The sequence below is a fragment of the Megachile rotundata genome, chromosome 12 (assembly GCF_050947335.1).
Source record: "Megachile rotundata isolate GNS110a chromosome 12, iyMegRotu1, whole genome shotgun sequence".
NCBI lineage: Eukaryota > Metazoa > Arthropoda > Insecta > Hymenoptera > Megachilidae > Megachile > Megachile rotundata.
The window spans coordinates 12,132,614-12,147,799 of record NC_134994.1 but is presented as its reverse complement, the minus strand read 5'-3'; the positions used below and the strand labels follow the sequence as shown (position 1 = coordinate 12,147,799).

Sequence of the window (15,186 nt, the reverse complement as noted above, 5' to 3'; positions counted from 1 at the left end):
TTCCCAAATTCTTAAATCTCCAAATCCCAAACTTGAAAATCTATAACCTTGAAAACCGCCCACCAAAATCGAACAAAAATGTGTTTCTTCCATCTCCTCTTCGGCCGCCATTTTGTCTACAGAAGCCTACCGTGCTCGCTACTGTACACAAACGCAATTACGAAACGAACATCATAAAATCGGGGCAGGATACGCATGTATGTATTTTGTACAAGTATTATTCAGTTTTTTATTATACAAATGTAGTACAGGTGTTTCGATGATTATGAAATTTCTAACGGTAGCATGAGTTTTCTATCGTCTTCGTTTTCTTCTTTATTTTGGAACCTTGTTTGTACGACGATCGATCTTGGACTCGGATATCGTGTATTATATCGAACGCTTCTATCGATTTATCGATCCCACTCATTTTAATACTGGATCTTCATTGAACTTATTTTATCATGATTTCTCTCGGAGACGAATGTCGAAAACCTAATTGATCAATCATCGATAATTGATAGAATTATTTCCAGTCGTAAAACGTTAGCTTGCAACAAAAATATTTTGTAACAAATATACTGCAAATTCTTGCACAAAAATTTGTGGATACAGCTTTTAAATATACCTATTTCATTTTTAAACCTCATATTTTTTCAAATAAATTTTTCATCTCAATTACAAATTTTCAACAAAGCACCAGTTCAGGATTATTTCAATTTTAATTAAATTTATTTAAAAAGCGCTCACGAACGAATTCACCGACAAAACGTCAACCAATCCCCGTTAAAAAAACGCCCACATTTTATGCAGAAAAGTTTGAAATAATTTAAGAGATTACCGTAATAATTTAAGAACGAGTGCAGAATGAAAGATGAGGATATCGATTTCGTTCATTCATGCGCAAAAATCAGAATTCAATATCGCAAGTCGTTAAAATTCTACGGTTTTAGCGATCCGTATGAAAAAGTTTACGAGCGTGGAAAAATCTTGTTCGCGAATAAATTTGACCGCGAAAAGCTCTCTGGGCGAATAAATCGCGGGAAGCTCGTTGGCTTCGATCTCCGAGAGGGTATCTTGGCGAATTGAATCGACAAATTCGATAGGCAACGTTCGTCAAAATGCACGACAATTTTTCTCACGATGAATAAAAATGCGCGCTTCGTTAAAGGCGAAATAAATTTTATGATACGCCATGGTGCACGATCAATCGGTGCTCCCCAAACGAGACGGAGCGGAATAAACGCTGGGGGAAGGTTGTACAAAATTTTTACGTTTTTGAAGGAACATGGTACTCGTCGAAATCGATCGAAAATGTTTCATAAACTTTGAGCTCCATTTCTGAATTATTTTGGATTTTTTAAACATGACGGGGATTTATAGAATTACTGAAAATTGTGGTTGAGGAGGAATAATTGAAAATCAACATTTTTGGGAAAATATTTAATAATTTTTTGCGAAAGTAGTTTGGAGATTTGGGGAGTTTAAAGAATTTTGAGAATCTAGGAAAATTTTATGTAAAAAATTTGATTATTTGGAATCTTAAAATTTGAAGATTAAAGAAATTTTGTATATTTGAGAGTGCAAGAATTCTTCTAATAAAAAGTTAGAGCATCATTGAAATTTAGATATTTGATTCTTGAAAACTTGAGAATTTAAGAATTTTTTAAATAATTCAAATATTAGCATTTAAGAAATTTGTAAATATAAGAACTTAACTTGTGAACCCATGAGTTTTATTAATTTGCACAATTCTTTACTTATACCGCCATTTTCCTTAGCGAATCTCAACGTTCGATACTTCCCTAAATACCAGATGTCTTCATCCTTCATTTGAACGATAATTAATGACTTTCTACTGAAAACCCTTATTAATCCCATAAGGTTACAGTTTAAGTCCACAACCCTATAAGGTTACAGTTTAAGTCCACAAAATGTCGTCCTTCAACAAAATGGCCGCCATATTAGAAACATGTTCCATCAATCGCGACAAGCACCATAATAGCGTATCATTAAAATTTGGCACAACCTTTCAAATCACACATCGAAACACATCGTTCTCGCAATTGAATGAAAACTATAGGCAAGGAAAGAAAAGAATCAGGGGATAACGAGCTACAAGCTAACCCGACTTCCTTTTTCGTTCATTCCTTTTCTTTTTTCTCTCCATTTGTTCGTTCAGAATTACTCTATCCTCGTTTCTTATCTATCATTACGACTTAAAATCGATTACCATTATCTCTCTTAAACGATTATTATCTCATTCCTCTTCTCAAGCGTACTTCGGGCGTGTTCCGTGCGGATTACGATCGAGGTAATATCAATCTGTGATGAATATCATTTTAGATATAAAACGAGTCACGCTTTATCGAAAGAGAATTGGACCAAGTAACGAAAGAAAGGGTTTCAGGTTCATTGGCGTAACTAGGATGGAGGGTTCGACCCTTCACGAAATACTCTACCCTTGTAGGTGTCAGTTACCAGTTACTTGTAGGGCTTTATATAACTTACTTCCAATTCTTATTTTGCTATATTTAGTCTTTAATTTTCTTAGTTTTTATAGGAGTAAAGTTTCAAGTATAAATTCTTTGGGTATCTGCAAACTTGGATATTAGAAGATTTCCAAAGTTCTGTAAATAATCAAGTTTATGTAGATGCAAATTTATGGACAGTTTCAAATTTCTAAGTGTACAAATACAAATCCATACATTTTTATTTTTTCACATTTCCCAATTCCTAAGTGTACAGATCACATGACCACATCTTTAAGTTCCTGACATTCTCAAGTACCTAACTTCTCTTATTTCAGCATCCTCCAATCACTAAATTTGTCAAGTCTTCAAAATCCTAAATTTCTAAACCTCCAAACCTCCAAACACCCAAATCCTCATATCTCCAAATCTTTATATCTTGAAATTTCCAAATCCCCAAATCCCTATATCTCTAAATTCCCACATCCCAAAATTTCCAAAGCCCCAAACCTTCAAATCCACAAGTCATCACATCCCAAAATCTCCAAATCCTCAAACCCTCAAATCTCCAAATTTTCACATCCCAAAATATCCAAAGCCCCGAACCTTCAAATCCCCAAGTCACCACATCCCCAAATCTCCAAAGCCCCAAACCCTCAAATCTCCAAATTTTCACATCCCAAAATCTCCAAAGCCCCAAACCTTCAAATCTCCAAATCATCACATCCCCATATCTCCAAAGCCCCAAACCTCCAAATCGTCAAATTTTCACATCCCCATATCTCCAAAGCCCCAAACCTTCAAATCGTCAAATCATCACATCCAAAAATGTCCAAATCCCTAACTTCCCATATTTCCACACTCCCAAATCCCCAAATCCTTAAATCCCCAAATCTCCAACCCCCCAAATCCTCAAGCCTCTAACTCCTCAAATCCTCACATCTTCAACCTCCCAAACCCCCAAACTCCAAATTCCAAGATCTCCAAGTTCCTAACCCCGAAAATCCCAAAATCCCTGAAACTCTCAAATATCCGCCAGCCAACCCCGCAAATTCCCAGATGTCCGAATTCAGTCGATCACGTCCGTAACAGGGCGTAGACACGGGGGACGCAACCCACCCCAGACAGAAATCCTAGTTACGCCAATGGGCGGGATAAGAGGACAAGTAAAGGTTCCTTGGTGTCTGACTGTACGAATGATAACGATTGAAGCGAAACGAAGAAAGGAGAAGAAAGAGAGGGGAGCATCGATTCACCGGAATGGCAAGATCTGAAAGAGGGAAGGTCACGGAACGAGGTGGCTGCGTTCAACGAACTTGGGGCCAGCACGCCTCGTCGATCGATCCGATAAAATCTGCGTCCTCTTCAACGAGATTAACCCTTACTTGCACATTCGTCCAAAAACATATGCGCTTCCGAAATTGAAAAACTGCAAGTGCCACTTTTTTGAAGATCCACTTTTTGCTCGTGAAAAGGATGTTTATACGAAAGCTGGGATAAATGCGCATGAAAATGTCACTACAGTTATTTATAAGCTTTTATATACTTTGCCAATAAATATTTTCATGAGCAAAAAGTTGTCTTTCTGGCACTTGTAGACTTATTTCAATTTTTTGTCATAAATTAACAGTCGACGGTTTTCGAAGTTGAAGACATTTTGTTAGGTACATTAAAGGGTACATCTCTGAAAGATTTACTTGAAATAAGTTGTCAAGAGGTTCTGAAGATTTTGAAGAAATTTTGAAATTAATTTTGAGGTGGACGATGGTTGCAATTTCATGTATTTCTGTCTGATACAGCGAGTCCATAGCGACGTTTATTTTTAATCGACAGCACCGATGTCGTTGGGGTACTTTTATAAAAATTCAACGTCCGAGTGGCTTGCATCGAGCCTATAAATATGCATCGATATCGAACAGAACTGATCCCATGGATGAAATGTATTTGAAATGTCGCTTAACCGTTTTACGATCATGAACCCCTTTATGACTCGACGAAACGGACGCTGATAAATAAAGGATGAACTAAGTATTGGTGACATTTAGCGATTTTATGAATATTTATTGGTTTCGTTTCTGTTTTTTAAGTTGTTCAATTAAAGTACGTGATCCGCAGGATATTTTTTTTAGCTCTCACCTTTCACATTTTTAACTTTAAAATATATTTGTAAAATTTACTTTTGACAATTTTTTAGGACAACTTCAGGATGTTAAAAAATGTTAAGATATCAAAAGTTTTGAAATGTTCAAATTCTCAAATGTTTACAGTTTTAGATTTAACTTTTAAATGATGAAATTTTAACATAAAATGTTAACATGAAATGTCATCGCACGTCACCACGTTTAAGGGTAGTTTCCTTAAATTTGCCGAGAAGTATATTTTTGTAAACAGTGAAATTCTAAAAACGTCCCATCGCGACAAGAAGAATATCGAAAGAAATAAAACGCAGTAAACGTACCGAAACTTCAGTACAAGTGTGTACCCAAGAAGAAAAATAGATAAGATTAAAGTACACGTACGAACAAAAGCGGACATCGTTTAGGTTTTCCTTTGTTTTTCCCGTGAGAAGAGGAATCTCCACGCGCACCTTTTCAAACCACTCGGAACACACCCTCGTTTGTCTTGAGTTAAAGCCCAGACCTTGAAATATCCTGTCCCGTGTACGTTATAATCCTACAGCTATCTTAAACCTCCGTTGGGCGTCGGGACGCGTTGCATAAACGGTAAAAAGCAATAAAAAAAAAGAAACACAGAAAAGGAGAGAAAAAAGCTAAATCTTACAACGTACTTATGTACACGTTTATAGGCATCTTTGTGTCGGAGGGTAAAAGAAAAAAGAAAGGAAGGAAAGAGCCTAAATTAATTTCTGGGGCAATCTTCTTCGAGATCAATCGACAAAATATACACGCGATAGGTTTGAGCCGAAGTTTGCACCGACAACGAACGTGAGTAACGTTAATCACAGTAAAGCAGTGAGGAGTGCGATCGATTACAAATTAAGTCGAACGTAAATTCTCGAGCGATTTGTTTTATCTATTAAATGGTAAACGGCAGTAGCGCACGTTTAACCTGTGCCTAATTTGCGTACATGAAATGTGCTTACTGACAATCGTGACACGCGTAAGCACGTTGATCGAGCCTTAGGCATTAGGTGTACTGGCAGATGACGAGCAGGTAATATTTGCTCATAAAGTGAGGGAGATTACTAGGATTATTGCTTGAAATTCGTTGCTTCAAGTTGTTGAAACAATGGTATCAATTTTCAATGGTACGTCATGGAATTTTTAGCTAAAAATTATTCAGACCAAAATTCTATAATTTTTTATAACTGAGAAAATATTACTTTTAAATTTTGTGGTATTTATAAGTGACAGAATTAACTAAAAAGATAATTGCTCCAGCAACCCCTCGTTCACAAATAAAGAAAGCCTTAATCAATTTTACCTCCGCCCATCATTTGCCAAGATACCCTTCGCCCAATATTGCGACGACGTCGGTCATCTGGGGGACTAGGTTCGTAACTAATACATGTGATCGCTTACTTACGAGAAAACGAGAGCCGAACTTATATAGGAAGGTATTGGCAGTGGTATTTACGATCGATCTCGTCTTAAAAATCCGGTTAAAAACGTTAGTAAAGATCGATCTATGCTTGTTTCCTTCGACGTTTCTTCTCGACCAGCGGGGACAATGTGCCTTCGCGTGTTTTACAAGGAAAGAGAAAGAAGAAATACAATTGGAAGAAAAAAAATAAAGAAAGAAACAGAGCAACGAATGTTCGTTCTCTCGCGAGATTAATCGGACACACACGTTCGCGATCGCCATTGTACATTCTAGATTCGTACGCGGTCGTAATATAATCACATGATAAAAAGGAATTTAATGTAAAACAAAGAGGGAAGGAATCGTGAACGATATCGTCGTACATCGTATCGTGTAACGTTTCACGAAACCGTATTATTTTTTTCTTGTTCGTTTGTTTTTTTTTGTAACGCATTATTTTAGCTGGCTATTTCTCGCTGAAGCACGTTCATTTTATAATCGTGCTTTCCCGCTCTTTTCTGTCTCTTGGTTAGCGTTACAACGTTACAGTACAATACAATATATATATATGTATATATACATATATATATGTATATATGCACTTCATATACATATATATAATATAATCTATATTTATCTATGTTCATCAGTATGAACCCCAATACGTCTAAAATTCCATATCACAAGATATCTTGTTCAGTATCACGATTTATAATAAACCCTCGTCTCACTGCTTGCTTCTCGCTAAAACATTCTCCATTTTCTTCGCCGTGGATCCCTATGTGATCGCCGGCTTTGATCGCCATTTTTGTTCTCGCGCGCCGATCGTTTCATCTTTTCTTCTCTTTCATTATTGAGACGTTTCAACCGTGCTCTCTCCACTCTGTTTCCTTTTGATCGTTGCTCGTCCAACGTCTCGTTCCCGGTTATATAGCTTTACGTCGACGTCGAAACGCTATTTCGTCCCTTTATTCGCTCGGCCCAACTAAAATTAGCGTGAATTTGCTTGTGCCAGGGTCGCTGACGAGTCTACAAGACTTCCTCGACGGATTCGAGCTCAAGTCGATGTTTCTCTTCCTTTGAACCATAAATTTTTATTAACGCTACTTCTCGCATACGGAAATTGTTCTTTAGGGTGTTTAGTGTGTCGTGTACATCTGTGGATTGCATTAGAGTAACTAGGATAGAGTGGGTTTAGACAGCATACTTCAATCAGAATTTGAAAGCTTGGAAATTTGAAAGTAGCAAAATTAAATCTGAAAATTTGAGAATAGACTTTTTAAATCTAACTTCAATAACTGAAATTTGGAAATTAAGAATAATATCTACATTTCTATGTCCAATAATTTGCTATTTCCAATATCCATCAGTATTACAAACTTTTCCTTATATTTTCCTAAGATTTCACCCCAAATCCTAGTTACGCAAATGCCAGCTTATAGTGTAAAAAATGAAATACATAAAATAAAAAAAATCCTACAAAAAGTACAGTCGTCAATTCAATGCTGTCCAACGCAGCTATTAAATATAAATAATCGTTTATAAAATAATTAAATATTAGTTACATCTCGATGCTTAAATTTGTTATAAGCTTCGAGATAATTTTGTAAGTAGTTTATGTACCGTATAACTTTTGGTACGGAAGGGTTAAAATGGCTCAGTGCGAAATAAACTGCTGGTAAATCGAATTTCCACAGGAACGGCCACCGCGAATTCGAAACTCGCGAATTCGGTGGTCGTAGCTCGATGTAACTCAATTCTACCGATAAATGCATTATGCAGGGATTATAAAATACTGGAGAAATGCAGGAAAGTTTGAAATCTGATTCGTTAAACAAAGTGAATTTTATCCGCAAGATGTTCGAAAAGGAATTCTGGGTTCGAAAAATTGACACAGGATTTTACATAATGAAATGCAATGTGATGTTTAAAGAACTGTAGAAATGCTGTCGATTTTTCGAACCGCCCGTAAATGCTGACGAGTGCAGCAGAGATTATAAAAAGCTCATAAAAAATGCAAGATACCTAAAAGTATCGATTGAAGCTTAAAGCTATACATTTGGCAAGAGTTAAAAAGGACAAGTCTACGGAAAGGTGAAATTCGTCTGATAAAAAGATCATAGGTGAGATGTGTAAACAGAATGCATGATTCTAAAACTGGACATTTAACCCTCCTTGTGCGATGTGGGACCTTCACCCTTTCTGATTGCACTTCAAATTAGAAGAACTTGTAACTGGGATTTTTATGTGAGAATAGTTTTCATATTAAAAAATTAATGTCTGAAGATTTGGAAGTGTGAGAACTTATCAATTGAATAATTTAGAAATATAGATTTAATTTTGCAATCCCAAATAATCAAGAATCTTCTAACTTTAAATGTCCCACATAGCACATTAAAAAAAGAATTTGTAGACTTGAAATTATGAAACAGTCGAATTAGTAACACAAAGAGCTCGCGCTTCTCAAGCTGCTCTTTCGTCCATTTTTTATTTCTATCTCACCGAGATAGCAAAGGTCGTTGAGACGCGCGATTTGAGGTAAATTTTTACGTGAAATAGTCTCTAACGAAGTTGTGACTGACATCTTGTCGATTTTATAATTCTGACATTAATCGCTGAAGACATTCACAGATATTCTCAGCAGAAGATATATTCGTGTTTCAGGTATTTTAAGCTGTTAAATATTAGACATTTATTTAGCGTCGGTTTGAGACTTGAATAATCGAATGAATTCGAGATCCTTATCTTTCCTATTTTAGAACTAACATGGACTCCGAAAACTCCTCAAACGATTAATATTTATTATCAAAATTGAAGGTATGAAAGATTTAGATACCACAATTTTAAATAATCATTATAAATATGTATAAAATGTTCAAACAAATTATCACACAATTTCACTCATGAAATGAACAGAGGTTATTATGGCCTTTAAAAATTACATATGTTTAAAATGCGCAACATCAACATTAATATTATGTAATATCTCTGCTATTGTTTCAATATTTGATATTAATATTTGAAGTGTACACAGATGTTTCATATGACCATCAATAAATACCTTATTTATCATAAATTTATTACCGAGAAAAGAGAATTAATAGTTGAAACCATTTACATAAAAGTGCATGAAATAAATACAGTTTTTCAGATACTGACAAGTACTAATTAATCGTTTGAGTTCTTCAAAGACCTTTTGCTAGTTGATTGAAAACTTCTCAAAAAAAAAAGAAATGCAAAGTACAATGATTTAAAATATTTAAACAATTCTGTTACGTAAGAATATCTTAACGATTCCAGGTAAATCTTCCATGTAAATTTGAAAGAAACAAGCGTGAAATCAAGATGGACGCTTAATAATCAATGATTCGAAGAGGAACAAAGCGTACTCGTTTCATAGTATTGTTGGAATCGAAAGACAAGCTACCTCGTCTCGCATCCTTTAATCAACAAGAAGCAGTGGTTCGCGTCGATAGAAAATCAACGTTCCCCTTCTGCTGGCAACTGATAGCATTACGGAGGAATCGGCTGACCTAAAAAGCTCCGGATGACTCTATTCAGCGAGGCAGTGCCGCTCCATGCCCTTTGATTATTAGATTCTTGTCCGCGTGAAAGGCTGGTATCGCGCGTCTCAACGAAGATGCCTTTGGTATCTCGAATAAGCTTCTTCGTCGACCGAATAACCCTTTGACTCGAATCATTGTTTGGTAGCCGTGTTCCCTTGGCAGAGCGAGCTCACGCTCGTATCCGCTCGATAAGAGGACGCAACAACGTGCGAGATACAACGTGACCGGTATCAGCGTGTCTCTACTTAACATTATTCTCGAGTACAAAAGTGAACAACATCGGAACGTACTCGACGACGACTTAGAGGATGTCTCCGGGACGAGCGTGTCGGACAGCAACGCGCAGCAACGTCATGAGGTACATGATTCGAGGTATCGCGACCAATTGTTAACAGTCTTCGGCAAGTCCCATCACCAGTTTACTAACGAAATCGCGTAGATCACAGTAATATCTGGAGGTCGATCACGGGGCCACTCTGTCTCCCGAACTCCTAGCCGAGCGACCCTACCACAGCCAGTACCGGCGGCGTCGTTTGGCAGGCACCATTTTGTTTCTGAACCGTCGACGGGGTGCCTGTTCATCCGAGACCAACAACGGCAACGTCGACGACGGTACACGCGTTAAAGAAGAGAAAGAGTGGCCTCGTATTTCGGTGAATCGTCCCGGCTGTTCGAAGAAGTCCTCGTTAATCGTCGGTCGAGTCGACCCACTCCGCGAACCCGAAGGAGGCTGCGACTGTAGTGCGAGGAGCCATGGGATCCATGGGATCCGTGCGAACCGTGCGATCCATGCGATTCGTGGGATCCGTGCGAGCCGTTGTTGTGCTGTATACTTTGTAGCTGATGACTGTGCTGACCGCTGCTGGTGCTACTGCTGCAACCATCGCCGCCACTGCTGCCACCGTCACCCGCGATGGAGTTCAACGACGGATGACTGCTGACCCTGGGCTGATGGTTCGCGGAAACCGGCTGGCCGGGTCGGTCTGTTCCGTTGGTGCGGTGCAACGCCGAATAAATGGTACACATGGTGTGCAGGAACTCGTTCAGCTGTTTCACCTTGTTCGTGTTCTCGGTGTTGTTGGTCTGCAAGGTGTTCGACTTGCTGGAGCTCCGGCTCCCGGTGGCGGAGGTCCTCAGTCCGGTGGTCGACGGAGGTGGCGGAGCGGCCGCGGCGGGCAACGCGGGCAGAACGTCGTGGGCAGGGTTTTGCGGGAGCTTCGGCAACATTCGACGCAACCAAATGTGCTTCAACGCCTTGCTGGGTGTCAGCCTTTGCTCCGGGTCCCATCGTAGGCAGGACCGTATGAAGTCCACGAAATACGGATCGTCACAGTTCAGCACCTGTCTGAGCTTCCTGGAACCCGGAGGCCCACGGCTCTTGCCCTTTCTGGAGCTGCTGCCGTTTAGCAAGATCGAACCGTTCGACATCGTCGTCACGGTACAGTAGCGAGGGTAACCCTTCGAGTTGATGAACTGTCTTCGTCGTCTCGCCGATTCGAGCACTTCGGGTGGTGGCATGCCTAGCAGTTCGATGATACAAGCCATCTGATCCGCCTCGTCTTCGCCTGGCAGCAGAGGAAATCCTGTGAACAGCTCCGCGAGGATGCAGCCGAGACTCCACATGTCGATCGGCATGCCGTATTTTGCACCCAGGATCACCTCTGGCGCTCGATAAAACCGACTCTGAATGTACGTGTAGATGCGCTGGTTTTCGTAGCAACTGGAGCCGAAGTCTATCACCTGGAACACGAGATAACGTGGCGTGAGAAACGATGGGAATTAGGTATGGTTTCAGTGGTGTTAGCGATGAGATCATGGGTCCCTATGCAGTCATGTGTCCGCTGTTAGACAGCCTAGCGGGGTGTTATTTTAATCTCTTCAAGAATACTGCTACACGTGAACATTTCATTTTATTTATATCTCTTTTTTAATTGTCCTCTTTTAATGTCTTTTTGTATTTTAATTTTAACCATCATTTTTTAATGGTCGGTTTAAAAATATAACCATAAACTTATGTTACAGCCACTTGAAGTTTCATGGAAATGATTCCATATCTTCATTAATGTTCTGAATACAAAATGACTAATTATCAACTGCAGCAGGCGAACAATGGCGTGAAACTTATGTAGCGTTAACGCGATAATTTAATTCAATATTTAGAGAATGAATAACAGGTAAACACGCAGTATTAATTTTAACAAATTCGTGCATTAACCTAGAAATCTCTTGTTCAAATGAACTAATTATTTCTCGACAATTCCGAAGCAAACACGACTATGAATTATTTGAATAATCGTATCCAAGATACCTCGTTTAAATAATACTCAAATCTGTTTAAACTGTTGTTAGCAATGTCGGTATTTGTTTAAGGTTTCTAAGCTACTCCGAACACATACACGCGTTTACCCATAGAATAATATAGTTACAGACCCCCAAGGCGAGTACACGAAGTCCCGACAACTCAACATTATATCATGAATATCGTACGTGGCCCGAATGAAATAAGAGGATCGTATCGTTTACGACATATTTTGCCAACGGAACGTGACAAAATAATCCATCTGTTGAACTAGGGCAGCAGTGAAACTGTTGGTTTCGGCGATATACGACGGTGTATCGGTATAATGTTGCATCGTGACGGATTCTGAAGGCGTTGAAAACGGAATGTTTGCAAACGGGCGAAAGGTAGCGGATAATTTTGTGCGTGCAAATCCGTTTTCTACCGGCCTACTTTAATATTTTGGGCAACATCGGGTGCTCGCGTGCAGCCAACAGGAACATTAGGTTGGATTTTATCCAGAATTATAGCGGTTCCCTCAGTCTATTGGCAAATGGACGTCTGTGCATATTTTAGTAAGGTATAATGTTAGTAATAGGTTGCTAGTAAATAGTGATGGTTATCGCTGCACATTATTTTCTTTTAAGAGGGAAGATGAGATATCATAAATGTATGATATGAAAATAAAATATGTGTTCTTTATGTGAGAACGTACGTAATTCTAGATCACAATCTCTGCATCTACTTCCAAATACTTATTTCTTTGAATTACTACATTCGGAAATTTCTATGTTACTAGATTTTTATATCTTTATGTATACAGATTTCTATATTTTTGGATCTCTGTAATTCCAAAATTCTGTACCGTCAAATCTCTATATCCTCAAGTCTCTAGATCTGCAGATTTCTAGACCGACAAATACCTAGAACTTAAAATTCCTAGATCCCGAAAGTCCTATATTCAAAAATCTCTAGATCCAAAAATCCCTAGATCCCGAACCCCCTAAACCTCAAAATCTCTGAACCCCAAAATCCCTAGATCCCGAACTCCCTTGTCCAGGAAATCCCTAAATCCAAAAATCCCTAAATCTCAAAATCTCTGAATCCCAAAATTCCTAGACCCTAACTCCGTAGATCCAAAAATTCCTAGACTCCAAAATCCCGAAATCCAAAAATCCCTTGACTCCGAAATCCCTAAATCCTGAAATCCCTAGACTCCGAAATCCCGAAATCCCTAAATTCTGAAATTCCTAAATCTCTCCATCTTGAAATCGCTGTATCTCCAAATCCCTATATCCCTAAATGCCTGTAGTCCCAAATACCTTTATCTGCAAATCTGCATTTATAAATTTCTGCACTAAATACTTTTCTCTTAAAATCCCTATATCTTTCGTTATCAGATAAAAACAAGAACGGAACATATTCGTCAGTAACAGCAAAAGTGTAAACCTCTTTCTGAAACACAATAGCTCCATGAATTTACTATCAGGCTAAACATACACATTTATTCGTCTCTCTCTATCTCCCTTCGTTCCTTGTATACATCAATCAACCACCATGTTTTCTTTCGCCGACGAAGATACATACATAAGTGAAAAGCTAGTTTGTACATACACACAATGTGTACCAAAGCGCAGAATAAGCTGGTCGATCATGTTCCTAGGGCCACCGTGTCACCGCAAATAGAAAGTGACATAGTTGATCGATTCTGAAGGGTACCGCGCCGGAAGTTTCCCGAAGGGTATGCTTTTTAACGGAAGTAACCCGGAGGGTCGTCCTGGTTCTGTGTAGAAAATACCCGCTACGAATGTGGGTCTCCTGACTCGTTCAATGACCGTGCGTTGCACTTGCATGCACTTTTATCGTGTAATTACTTTTTTATATTATAAAACGATGTGGAGGAACAATTCATTTCATTGTTCAATTTTCATCGTTTCCATTCAATTCATTGCTGGTAAATTATATAGTTGGACTCAATTGAAATTAATTTTGTAATAGCATGGCTGTACTGTCTCGGGTTATATCGCCACGTATTATATTGCCATGAGTGGAATTCGCTACACCACAAAATTAGTGCACACAGAATTTTCTAAGCTATAATACTGCTACGTGCTGTATCGTCAATATTGCCATGCGTAGAATTTTCCACGTACTAAATCGCCTCGCATTATATTACCATGGAAGGAATTTGCCATGCGTTGATATTAATAGGAGTAGAATTTTCCACCCGTTAATATTGCCATGTAATAATATTACTACGCGCAGAATTTGTCATATATTATATCGCCACGCATTATATTGCCATGGAAGGAATTTGCCATGCGTTGATATTAATAGGAATAGAATTTTCCACCCGTTAATATTGCCATGTAATAATATTGCCACGCGCAGAATTTGCCATATATTATATCGCCACGCATTATATTGCCGCGGAAGGAATTAACCATGCGTTGATATTAATAGGAGTAGAATTTTCCACTCGTTAATATTGCCATGTAATAATATTGCCACGCGCAGAATTTGCCATATATTATATCGCCACGCATTATATTGCCATGGGTGGTATTTGCCATGCATTAATATTTCTACGCATAAAATTTGCCACCCCTATTACTACGTATTGTATCCCTAAATCTATGGATCTAGGGTCACACGTGTTGTATCGCCATTTGTAAATATACAGAACTACGTGTTATATCGCCGCGCGTGGAAATTGTCACTCACTGTATTGCCACGCGTGGAAATTATCACGCGTTACGTTACCACTCATATAAACTTCTATGCATGCACCACGCATGTGAACTTTCTCGCGTTATATCGCCGTACGTTCCATCGCACTTAAAATTGTATAGCAATCATAATATTATAACTTTATGATCCACGTAGTAGAGTGACAACTCTGTTAACAATTTCCTACTCCTTTCGGCAATATAACCAGAGACTCCGTATTCCAAGTCCTAGCAATTCTATCAAAGCGCACAAATTAAAGAAAAAATATCGTGTTCTATAATCTTTTCGCTCTTTCTTCCTACACAGATTGCTTTTTGTCGATGCATAATTATGTCAAGTCTGTTGCGACTAATTATCAAAGTACCCGCGTATGATGAGGCTGTTTTCACCAAAAGGGGTCAGGAACTATATCGAGGCAGCGTAGACTCTCTTTACGTTGGCCTACGAAACGAGATACGCGAGGGGAAAAATGTTTATTCGCGGTTTCCCTTTCATTCCATTGCGGGAACAGCGATAAAAAGAAGCTCGTTCCCCTAATTGGAATGGCTGTTTAGCTTCCGAGGTAACAGGTGGTACCTGCGCGATGCCTAGTTATTCACGCGACGATACCAACCTCAAG

The 15,186-nt window shown here is 38.7% G+C and overlaps 1 protein-coding gene across 1 annotated transcript in view; it reads right to left on the bottom strand.

The window, feature by feature from the left end:
- Window positions 1-202: 202 nt before the first annotated feature.
- The window catches only part of LOC100879428 (dual specificity tyrosine-phosphorylation-regulated kinase 2), a 39,872-nt gene continuing 24,888 nt past the window's right edge, over window positions 203-15,186 (bottom strand). Inside the window, exon 2 of the mRNA XM_003706726.3 lies at window positions 203-11,299. Coding sequence (XP_003706774.2) covers window positions 10,181-11,299 — 1,119 coding nt within the window. The 3' untranslated portion in view covers window positions 203-10,180. The remainder of the gene's footprint in view (window positions 11,300-15,186) is intronic.